At 50.5% G+C, this 12,184-nt stretch overlaps 1 protein-coding gene across 4 annotated transcripts in view; it reads right to left on the reverse strand.

Annotated features, from left to right (window-relative positions):
• The window catches only part of VRK3 (VRK serine/threonine kinase 3), a 43,013-nt gene that overhangs the window by 23,474 nt on the left and 7,355 nt on the right, over nt 1–12,184 (reverse strand). For all 4 annotated transcript variants that reach the window (XM_029242053.1, XM_029242071.1, XM_029242064.1 and 1 more), the window contains 2 exons: nt 7,672–7,770; nt 6,075–6,269 (listed from right to left, as the gene is read on the reverse strand). In XM_029242053.1, the coding sequence (XP_029097886.1) occupies nt 6,075–6,269; nt 7,672–7,770 (294 nt within the window). The remainder of the gene's footprint in view (nt 1–6,074; nt 6,270–7,671; nt 7,771–12,184) is intronic.

Here is a 12,184-nt window from a genome sequence, read left to right on the forward strand (position 1 = left end):
TTTTTTTAAGAGAGAAATGGAAAATTTTATTAGAGCCAAATTTGAGGATTATAACCTGGGAAAATCATCTCAGAAAGCTCTAAGAACTGTTCCGTTAGCTCCACTTGACGGACGAGACGAGAAAGCCGAAGCTTACTGAGGCCAAGTGACACGGGAGGCTTTGTGCCACGTAGATCTGGGCTCAAGCCCAGCCCCTCCATCAACTCCGTGACTTGGTGTGAGGTGCTAAACCTCTCTGGGCCTCCGCCCCATGTCAGTAAAGTAGGACTAATGAAGCCCACCCCTGAGACTGGATGCAAGGATTCAGAGGGGTCGGTAGGAATAACAACAGTACCAGCTGAGCAGGAATCATAGCCAGCTTCACCCGTTTTTGGTTTTGGCCATACCGCGTGGCTTGTGGGATCTTAGTTCCCTGACCAGTGACTGAACCTGGGCCCTTGGCAGTGAAAGCATGGAGTCCTAACCACTGGACCGCCAGGGAACAACCCCAGCTTCACCCTTTGTATGAGCTGCTCAATGATGCACCCACCACAGCCCAGCATCACACTGGGCACTCCGGGAGCACTCAGTGTGTGGCAGCTTTTAAAATATAATCAGCCGAGGGCCCACAGCTGGTAGGTGGCAGAGCGGCACTGGCCTAGGTCCAGCTCACCCCCAGGAGCTCATGAACCGAACCATCGCCATCCATCCCAGCTAGCTCTCTGCATCCTCCTTCCTTTTCTCTCTTCTTTCCCACCCTTCCTAACCATCCAGGCTGGTGTTGTCTGAGACACTGAGCTAAGGGGCAGGGAGGTGACAAAGTTACCTAGAACCCACCCTTGCCTTCAAGAAGCTCCAGCTGGAGCCGGGCAGGAACCAGGGCTTACAGATTTAAGGCCAAAGGTGACCTGAGCCCAGCCTAAAGGAGGGAAATGTGGAAAGATCATGCATCTTGGGGGAGAGAGGAGTCCTTCCCACCTGTGCGGAGGGGGTTTGGGGGGGATCTTTGAGGGGCATGCTGGAAATGGCCGGGGCATCTCTCAGGCATAAAAACAGTACCTGCCTCAGAGTTACCTCAGGGTCCGAGGAAAAGCACCAGTCAACGAACCACATGCCTGGCACTCGGAAGCAGGCAGAACAGCTGGTAATTGAAATATGCTTTTCCTGCCCTGTTCTGCAGATTATGAAGGGCTTTTCCCCTCCACTCTTCTCACTGGCCCTCCCGCCGACGCTGGGCAATTCCCATTACAGAGAGGAAGCGACAGAGGAGGAAGGGCAGTGGGCTTGGCCGAGGGCCTCAGCAACGCCGGGCTGTAAACCTGGCTCCAGACCCTGCGACCTGGGAGACCCCTGCTTGATGCAAACCTGATACATGTATGGAAAGTCCCTACGTATGACAAATGCAGACAGGGCTGTGGCAGGCAGGCAGGTGGGAGCCTCTGATGGCCAACAGACAGGCGACATTGAACTTGGAGCAACAATGCTGCGCTGGGATCCATCATAACCAGAATAACAACAGGAAGCGTTTATACGGTGCTTTTGCTATTTTCCTGCTCATCGTTCTACTCATTTAACTCTCTCAACGACAACCCCGTGAGGTCGGTGTTATTACACTCTCCATTTTGCAGGTGAGGAAACTGAGGCGCAAGGTCATGACATCCCTCGAGGAAGATCAGACAACGAGCTGCCGGCAGAGGCAGAAGGCTAACTCAACTGGTCTGCCTATGCTTTCCCGCCTCCTCAAACCTGGCTGGGGACTCCGGGCATCCCATGCCCCACCGTCAGCAACACCAGGATCCTGACGCTTCCTGCGCGGGTTTCCAGCCTCCGAGTCTTTGCCTGTGCCGTGCCTCTGCCCGGCCTGCCCTTCTCTGGCCCAACCTTTGTTGTGGGCACAGCTGAAAGGCGCTTAATAAAAGAATAGTGATTCCACCCGACAGTTACCAGCTGACAGGGTCTGTCTGTCTTTGGAAGGCACGTCTGGGACGGCCTGACTCAGTGGTTCTCAACCGTGGGCGGTTCTGCCCCCCCAGTGGGCATCTGGCCATGTCTGGAGACAGTTTTGGTTGTCACGACTGGGAGAGAGGATGGGTAAAGGTCGAGGATGCTGCCAAACACCCTATCGTGCACAGGACGGCCCCCACAATGAATGCCAAGGGTGCCGGGGCTGAGAGTTAACTGTGTACTTAAAACAAGCCCTAAAGGACCCCTGGGGGACCCCTCGAAAAGGGAAGCAACCATTCTCCCAGAGCAGCTGAAACCGAGGACCAGGGGGAGGCTCAGGGCAGCCACTGGGAGAAATACGTCGTGTTAAGAGGCTGCAGGTAGAGAGAACCAATGGCGAGTCTTTGTAGGTGTGATTAAATTAAGGGTCCTGTGCTGTAGGGACTGTCCTGGATGATCCAGGGGGCCCTAATGTAATCCTACAAGGGTCCTTATAAAGAGGGAGGCAGAGGGAGATTTGACCACGGAAGAGGAGAAGGCGATGTGATGGTAGAAGCAGAGCCTGGGCTGATGTGCTTTGAAGATGGAGGAAGGGGCCACAAGCCGAGGGATGCAGGCGGCCTCTGGGAGCTGAACAGGCAAGGAAACGGATTTGCCTCTGGAGCCTCTTGGAAGGACTAGCCCTACCCATATCTTTTTTTTTTTTTAATTTTATTTTTTTGGCCGTGCCGCGCGGCATGCAGGTTCTTAGTTCCCTGACCAGGGATCGAACCCGTGCCCCCTGTGGTGGAAGTGCGGAGTCTTAACCACTGGACCACCAGGGAAGTCCCTTCGCCCATATCTTAACTTTAGCTCCGTGAGACTGATTTCAGTCTTGTGACTTCCACAACTAGAAGAGAATAAATGTGTGCTGTCTTCAGCCACTAAGTTTGTGGTGATTTGTGATGGCGGCCACAGGAAATGAATACAAGCCCCGAACCTCCATCTACAGGGGGGCAGGCCAGGACTTGAATCCCAGTTGCTTCTCAGAAACAATTCTCCACGCATACCGCAGCTGCAGGGATTTACATGGTTGCCTCGGTGACAGGTCTCCCAAACTGGGCCAGGGAGACCAGGGAGGATGACGTTATAATTCAGTGTTTCACAAAGTAAGAGCGTGTGCCAGCTCACAGGGCTGTTATGGGAAGCAGGTGAGCTAACAGACATAGAGAACTTAGCGGGGGGGTGGGGCGCCCAGGGTGGGCTGGAAGTGTCAGCTGCTATGGGAATCAGGTGAGCTAACAGACATAGAGAACTTAGCGGGGGTGGGGGGCGCAGAGCGGGCTGGAAGCGTCAGCTGCTATGGGAATCAGGTGAGCTAACAGACATAGAGAACTTAGCGGGGGTGGGCGCCCAGAGCGGGCTGGAAGCGTCAGCTGCTATAATAAAAATCACCGTTCTGGTTGCTGCTGTTGTTGTACTCTCACTGTTTTCAACTACATCTTCCCGACTGGTGCAAACTGGCAGAAGCCAAAGGCAACCTGTCCTGGGGTAACGACGCCCTGAGGCACATCCACACGCAGCCCCCTCCCCACTGTGCCGGAGCCAGCACCCGGGCCTCGCACTGGGCTGGGAAGGGGTCTGGTCAAACAACCCGAGACACAAAAGGTGAAGACACACGGCCCAGAGCATTTCCTTCCTAACCTTCCACTGTGAGTTTCTGATGTGAGGACACAGCTGGTTTTTTTTTCCTTCAGATGCCTCCTGCCTTGTTTGTCTTTCTTCTCCCTCTTCCTTCTCGGTCCTCTGGGCCTCTCCCCATCCTTCTCTCTCCCCAGCCTTTCTTGTTGTTGGTTCTGCCCCTCTATCCTTTCTCTTCCTCTCATTCCTTCTCACCCCGATTCCCTCCTCCTCCCTCCCTCCCTCCCTCTCTTGTGGTGTAATGGTTACGAATTACACCTAGGTTCAAATCCCAGCTCTGTCACTTTGAGGCTGTGTGACCTTGGGCGAGTGGCTTCCCCTCTCTGTGTTCCAGCTATAAGAAGAAGTAACATGAGTGCCTCCCTCCTAGCGTGGCTGGGAACATTAAATGGGCCCCAGAACAGCGCCTGGCATGGAGTGAGCGCTCCCTAGTGTCCCTTTATGCTCTCCTCTCTCCCTCCCTCGCCCTCTGTCCCTCCATGACTAATGCTACCTACCTCCGCCTGAGAAGATCCCTTTACCGTTTTCCAAGCTCATTGCCTCTGTCCCTTCTCACCATTTGGGACCAAAGCCCCAGGAGGTGGGCAGGACACCACCTCTCACTTTCCCAACTGGGACATCAAGGCAGAGCTGCTCGCCCAGGCTCACTCAGTGTGCTAGAGCCCAGTCACGACTCCACCTGGGTCTGTTTTTTCTTTTTTTTGGCCTTACCGCACGGCACGTGGGATCTTACCTCCCTGACCAGGGATCGAACCCAGGTCCTCTGCAGTGGAAGCCACTGGACCACCAGGGAAGTCCCCACCTGGGTCTGTCTCAAATGTGGCCGCCCTGCCCTCCTGCCCAGGCTCTAAGGCAGGATGGCCAACCTGAGGCTCGAAATTGCCGGCACCCGTGTCTGGCTGGCCGGTGCTTCCAAATCAGAGATTTCCTCTCAAAATCCCGATCTCTGGCTTTTCCTGCAAGCTTGGAAGCTCTCTGGAGCCAGATCTCTGTCTAGTCGTTAACACCCCTGGGCTTCATTTTCCTTATCTAGAAAATGGGGATAATGACCTTGCTGACGTCATGAGGCTGTCACGAGAATTAAACGGGTTAAGAAGTATAAAGCAAACATATGTCCACGTGAAAACCTGTACACGCACGATCACAGCAGCATTATTCATCACGGCCCGAAGTGGACACAGTCCAAACATCCACCAACTGATAAATGGATCAACCAGATGTGATATATACACACCCTGCAATCTTATTCGGCCATAAAACAGAAGGAAGTTCTGACAAAGGCGACAACATGGTTGGACCTTGAAAGCATCGTGCTGAGGGGAAGAAGCCAGACAAAAAAGGCCACAGAGAGTATCGCTCCATTTACCTGAAATGTCCAGAATAGGCAAATCCAGAGACATAAAGTAGATCAGTGGTTGCCAGGGGCTGGGGGGGGGGGGGGGGGGGGGGGGGGGGGGGAGGAGGAGGAGAGTAACTGGCAAAGGTACAGGGTTTCCTTTTGGGGTGACAGAAATACTCTGGAACTAGATGGTGGTGACGGATGCGTACCATCGTGAATCTACTAAAACCCACTGAACTGTAGACTTTAAAATGGTGAATCTTATGTTATATGAATTTTATCTCAATTTTAAAAAATGCAAAAAACCTCATAAAACCACATAACGTGCTTAGAACAAGGCCTGGCCTGGAGTAAGCATTCAGTTAATGCTAGGTTGATTAATACTAACATTTCCAGTGCAGTTATTTTTTCCTTCATTGTAACAAGTTGTCTTGCTGCATTTTTTGTTTAACTGTTGTTTTGTTTAACTTTAAAGCCCAGCCCTGCTTCTTCCCATCCCACTGATAAGAAAGCCTGGAGCTCCCTCTTTTGGTGATGGCAGAGATTCAAACCACATGAGGCCCTGCCCCGGGCAGAACCCTCACCCCAGCCCTGCCCCTTAACCACAGTAAAAACCGGGGCTAGGTGCTCTTCCTTGTTCTCACAGAGCTTCTCCCCCCACCAGAGATCTCAATTACGCAAGCAGTAAACCTTTCATATCCTCATCGGTCTCAACATTCAAACCAAATTTGGAGGGAGGGTCCATCCTATCTCTGCAGGACAGACAGACAGTGATCACTGTCCTTATCTTCTGGCCACACGGGGCCTGCACTCCCACGTGACAACAGTAGGTGGCGGTGGAGAAGAGTGTCCTCTTTATCCAGGGCACATGCGCTTTGGTTGGCCACAGTCCCCACCACTCCCAATCGCCTGACTCCCAGCCTCCTGCACTCATTTACTCTACCTTCCCAGCCGCTGTAGGTGTGTAGGTTTGCAGTCCCAGCTCTAAGAGAAAGCTGCCTCGAGGCAGGTCTGCAGCTGGGATACGGCTCCATCTCCATTCTCAGAAAGTGGTTCCCTCCCCTTTGCCTTGGCTCCAAGATGGCCCGACCCAGCCCAGCCCAGCCCCTGCCCACCTGTGGACAGAGTGTACCTTCATAGAGAATGCCCTGGCCATCCCTGCTCTGGACGCATCTCAGCTTCCAGTGCCGCCCACTCTTGTCTATCAGCACCGTCCTCTCTGGCAAAGCCTTGAGCGAGGTGGTCACCCGGCTCCGCTTCAGTGCCTGAGGGCTCTGCCTGGTCGTCTGAGGGCTGCTCCGGGAGGTTGGGGATCTGCTCCAGCACCCTGCAGGAGGATGGTGAGAATAAAGAAAAGGCAGCATCTGGGAGAGAAGAGTTGGGTGGGTAATCAGATGGCGCTTATAATACTGTTCATTTATTCATTTGTCCATTCAACAAAAGCTTCCTCGGACCTTTCACGGATCCTGTGTGCTGAAGCCGGGGACCTGGACGTGAGTTGGATCTGGACCCTTCCCTCGGGAGCCTCTAATTTGGTGGGGGAGACTGACCTGGACACAGCTGGTCAGAACTGAGTCTGAGACAGGGCAGTACAGAGGAATATGAGAAAGAGACTGACTGTGCCTGCAAAAGTCAGGGGAGGCTTCATGGAGGAGGGGACATTTGAGTTGGGTCCTATTGGACGAGTAGAAGTTTGCCAGGGAGGAAAAGAAAAACCATTCCAGACATTCAACCCAAAACATCCTAAAACAGGACCTGGTTTTGTGCTGAGCATGAAGAGGGACCAGACATTTGTTAGACTGAGGCCCTGCCTTTGAGGGGCTCCTAGACTGGCAAGACAATGCGGGCGGTGTGGTGAGATAGGGACACGGGAAAAGATATTCCCTGCTTCACTCCTCCCAGCCGCCATCCACCCAAGGCACAGATGGGATGAGGCCGTGGGGCCCAGAGAATAACAAGGGAGAAAGAGGAGACACCGAAGGGCTGTGACTTGAGATCCGAAGACCCGGTAAGAAGGAGATGGGCATATGGTCCTCACCCTTCCCTGCTCACTGGCTGGCACAGGGCATACACAAATGAGTCCACCTGGTCCCTGTCCACGAGGGACTCTCAGTCCAGCAAGCAAGGCAGAAAGGGACATGGAGCCTGGAGGAGACATGACCTCAAATGAGGACATCACTGGCACTGTGGGAGCCCAAAGAGGACAAAGAGAGGCTCTGGAGGGAGATGAGGTGGACTTGATCCAGCCTATGGCATTCAGGAAAGGCTTCCTAGAGATCTGACCCTGAGTGCTGGAAAGAGGAGAGGCCCTAGGGCTGAAGGAACAGACTTAGCCAAGACCAGAAGCTGAAAACCCTAAAAAGTATTTCCAAAAGTGAGCTTTCTGTGTACAGGGTTGTGGTGAGAGCTAAAGGAGGAACCAGACCATGGTCTCAGAGGTCAGGCTGAAGAGCCCAGACAGTGGGGCGATGGGGACGGTAGGGGGCTGTGAGCAGGGAGGGGTGGGGTCACCTCTGGCCATGTAGGGATGGACTGGAGGGGGAGCCTGTGGGCTGGAAGGTGGGGGAGGATCCTGGGAGGAGGGTCCAAGCAGGCGTATGTGATGCCTGAGCAGAGGCATGACGCCTCAAACATTGTCAGATGACCCTCCTTTTCCCCATATTGAGCATAACTCTCATCTTTGGGTTTCTCACAGGTACTGAAGGTATCTTCAGATTCAGAACTGTCACCTTCTGAGAGAAGGGATGATGGGGGAGAGGAAGCGCAGCTGGGCCATTTCACTTTCTTGGGAGATATTTCAGAACTGGTGTTCCTCCTTTTCCTTGAGCCTAGAGAAAGGAAGACCGAATGCAGACTGGAGTTACAGAAGTCCTTTCCAGGAACCATTAAACCAGAAACCTGAGGTCATATTCAACACTCTCTTCCCTTTGACCCTCACAGCCAAGTTTTACTACTATCACCTAAATAATCTAAACAAACTTTCCTTTGTTTTAGTTATTCTTTCCTAAGAGAGGCTTAGCCTCTCTTTTATATCCTCAAGCACTTTATCACAGTGTGGTCTCCTTTAGGTAATTTCTTCAGATCTGTCTTCCAGTTCACTGTTCTCCTTCAGAGAGTGTCTAGTCTGGAGTTTAAACCATCCAATGAGTTTCTGATTGCCACGATGATATTTATTTTTATCATCAGAGATTTTATTTGGTTCTTTTAAAATCGGCCTAATCAACCCTAACTAGCTTTCGTTCCTTCACTGTACCTTCAATTACTTCTTTTATTTCTGTAAACATAATAAATGTGCTTTGTACATATTCTTGTCTGTTAATTCCAAGGTCTCTGGTCATTGCAGGTCTGATTCTATAGTTTGTGTTTCTCCTGGCAGTGGCTTGTTTCCTGGTATCTTTGTTAATTGGTTGGGAGCTGATGTGCCTGTTGGAAGTCTAAGGTCTGTCTTTAAAAGATGTTCCACAAGAAAAGATTTGCCTCTGCTGGGGCGGAGGGCACCCACCACTCATCACTTTATACTAACTTTTCTGCTTGTATTTTTTGGGGGCCACACAGATCAGTATGAATTCTGGCCCCAAACTGGTTAAGGATGTGAGTTCTTGGTTAGGAGTTCTCAGAGAGGACATTTTTCACTCACAATCAAGGCTGAGACAGACAAATGTCTCCACATATTTTCTCTGTGGAGCAATTTTTTCTACCACTGAAAAGTCCCAGATTTTAGAGGAGGTTTCCAATCTCACCCCTGTGCTGCTCAGGCCCTATGCTTTGTCTCCTGTACTCCATAATGACCAGCACACAGCCCAGGACCAATACCCCCTATAGCATTTGCTCAGCCCTGTGGGTCCGTGTTTTTCTTTCTTTTCTTTCTTCCTTCCTTTCTTCCTTTTCTTTCTTTCTTTCCTTCCTTCTTTCTTTCCTTTCTCTGTCTCTGTCTCTCTCTCTCTCTCCCTCCCTCCCTCCCTATTTATCTATTTATTTATTGCCTGCATTCGGTCTTAGTTGTGGCAAGCAGGATCTTTTGTTGCAGCGCGCGGGCTTCTCTCTAGTTGTGACGCATGGGCTCCAGAGCAAGGGGGCTCTCTAGTCGTGCGTGAGGGCTCCAGGGCACATGGGCTCTATCGTTGGGGTGCGTGGGCTTAGTTGCCCCGTGGCATGTGGGATCTTAGTTCCCTGACCAGGGATCGAACCAGCGTCCCCTGCATTGCAAGACGGATTGTTAACCACTAGACCACCAGGGAAGTCCCTGTGTTATCTTATTGCTCACTTCCATGTAATTACCTTACTTTCCTACCATTCAGCCCTATGAATATAAAGATATTCTTTATATTTTATCCAGCATTTTGTGATGTGCTGAGCCATAAGGGACTTTTCCTTATCATCTAGTCTGCCGTATTACTAAAACCAGAAGTCTTCTTTCAGTTGACACTACCTCAGCCGGCATACTTGGTCTCTGGACTCCTGGAATGGCCTCCTAACTGGTTTCCATGCCTCCAATCTACTTTCCACACGTAGCATTCAGAGAGGTCTCTTCAAAATGCAAATCATACTGTGTTTCCCATTTGGCGGAAATTCTTCCATGGCTCCTCACCACATCAGTGATTACTAAACTCCTTACCCATGGTCTACAAGGCCCCACGTGTCTGCCCCCAGTACAGCTGTCCTTCTTTACTTCTCCAACATGTATGGCTCTTCCCCATACCATGCCTCGATGCCTGAATTCCTGTTCCGACCCCCTCACCTTGCCCCCAGTCTTCACTTGGCTAACTCTTATCATCTCTAGATCTCGGCTCAAACATTACCCACCTAGGGAGGCCTTCCCTGACCCTCCCAGAAACACATCTCCTTTATGTGTGTTCTGTGGTCCATCCATTGCCCTTCTGTTATCATGCACTCAACTAATAATTGTTTATTCAATGTCTGTTTGCCTTACCAGCCACCAAAATCTCTGAGAGAGCAGAAACCAGGTCCATCTCACCTGTTACTACATCCCTGGGCACAAAAACACAGCACCTAAGTACACAATAGGCAGTCCAAGTATGTTTGTTGCCTGATGACTGGGTGAATGAACAATGAGTGAGGCCCAAGGCTGGCATTAGGGAAGGCTGGGGTTAAGGACTCAGGCTCTGATGGATGGACCTAGAGATTATCATACTAAATGAAGTAAGTCAGACAGAGAAAAACAAATATCATATAGTATCACACATGTGGAATCTAAAAAAAAATGATACAGGACTTCCCTGGTGGTGCAGTGGTTAAGAATCCACCTGCCAATGCAGGGGACATGGGTTCGAGCCCTGGTCCGGGAAGATCCCACATGCCGTGGAGCAACTAAGCCCGTGTGCCACAACTACTGAGCCTGCGCTCTAGAGCCCGCGAGCCACAACTACTGAGCCGTGTGCCACAACTACCGAAGCCTGCACGCCTAGAGCCCGAGCTCCACAAGACAAGCCAATGAGAAGCCCGCACACCACAGGAAGAGTAGCCCCCACTTGCCGCAACTAGAGAAAGCCCGTGTGCAGCAACGAAGACCCAACACAGCCAAAAATAAATAAATAAATTTATATAAAAACATGATACAAATGAACTTATTTACAAAACAGAAACAGATTCACAGTCTTCAAAAACAAACTTACGGTTACCAAAGGGGAAATGTGTCGGGGAGGGATAAATTAGGAGTTTGGGATTAACATACACATCACTATATATAAAATAGATAATCAACAAGGACCTACTGTACAGCACAGGGAACGCTACTCAATATTCTGTAATAACCTATATGGGAAAAGAATCTGAAAAAGAATGGATATCTATATGTATAACTGAATTACTTTGCTGTACACCTGAAACTAACACAACATTGTAAATCAACTATACTCCAATATAAAATGAGAATGGGAACCAAAACCATACACTAAGGATGAGGAGAAAGACAGGAGGAGCCTGGGTCCCTTACGGCATCATGGGGACACCATCTGTACACTGGACTGTCCCCTCCAGACTTTTTGTTAGAAAGAAAAACAAACCTCATTTGTTTAAACTCTTGAAGTAGTGTTTTCTGTTACTTGCAGCCAAACACACTCCTAAATGATAAAACGAACGTTGCTGAACTTTCTGCCACGTATGCCAACTTCCTTCTGTGGCCTTCAGATAAGCAAATCCACTTCGATTTACCAATGTAGGATCTGTGCTTGGGCTTTCCATTGGCCGGGACCTACTGTTGATATTTCATTCATTCAGTCAACCAATCAGTAAGATTTCTCAGCACCCAACTCTGTATCAGGCACAGTCCTGGATGCTGTGCAAACAACAGAGCTTACAAACCACGAGAAACTTCTATCCTTACAGAGCTTAAAGATGAGGAGCAATATAAATGAGTAAAATAATATATTTAATACAGTTGATACTTACAAGTACTGAAAGGCAAGATAAAGCAGGGGCAGGGGACAGGGGCTGTCACATGTAGGAGGATGCAATTTAATTAGAGGTGTCAGGGAAGGCCTCTCTGAGCAGGCAACAATTGCATAAAGACCTGAAGAAAGTGAGAGAGGGGGTCATGCACCAGATGAGGGAAGAACCACCCAGAGAGAGAGAACAGCAAGTGCAACAGCTTAGAGGTCCAGGGTTAGGAGATGAGCTCTGAGAGAAAACAGGGACCTGATCATGTCAGGCTTAACCTGGGAAGGTAGTGAGCAGGGGAATGACAGGGTCTGACTTCGTTTTAACAGGGTCCATCAGGCTGCCACTTGAAGAGAGCTGCAGGGAACAGAGAAGAAGCAGGGAGACCAGGGGAAGAAAGCTTCTACAATATTGGTGAGGTGAGGGTGAGATGGATCAGGGTGGTGGCAGGAAGTGGTCCAATTCAGCATTGAGTTTTTTAAAAAATAAATTTATTTATTTATTTTTGGCTGCATTGGGTCTTCGTTGCTGCTCACAGGCTTTCTCTAGTTGAGGCGAGTGGGGGCTACTCTTCATTGTGATGCACGGGCTTCTCATTGCACTGGCTTCTCTTGTTGCAGAGCACGGGGCTCTAAGGCACAAAGCCTTCAGTAGTTGTGGCACATGGTCTCAGTAGTTGTGGCTTGTGGGCTCTAGAGCGCAGGCTCAGTAGTTGCGGCACACGGGCTTAGTTGCTCCGTGGCATGTGGGATCTTCCCGGACCAGGGATCGAACCTGTGTCCCCTGCATTGGCAGGTGGATTCTTAACCACTGTGCCATCAGGGAAGTCCTCGGCACTGACTTTTA

This window comes from Monodon monoceros, unplaced genomic scaffold (assembly GCF_005190385.1).
Source record: "Monodon monoceros isolate NGI ecotype Baffin Bay Population unplaced genomic scaffold, NGI_Narwhal_1 Super_Scaffold_10, whole genome shotgun sequence".
NCBI classification, from domain to species: Eukaryota; Metazoa; Chordata; class Mammalia; order Artiodactyla; family Monodontidae; genus Monodon; species Monodon monoceros.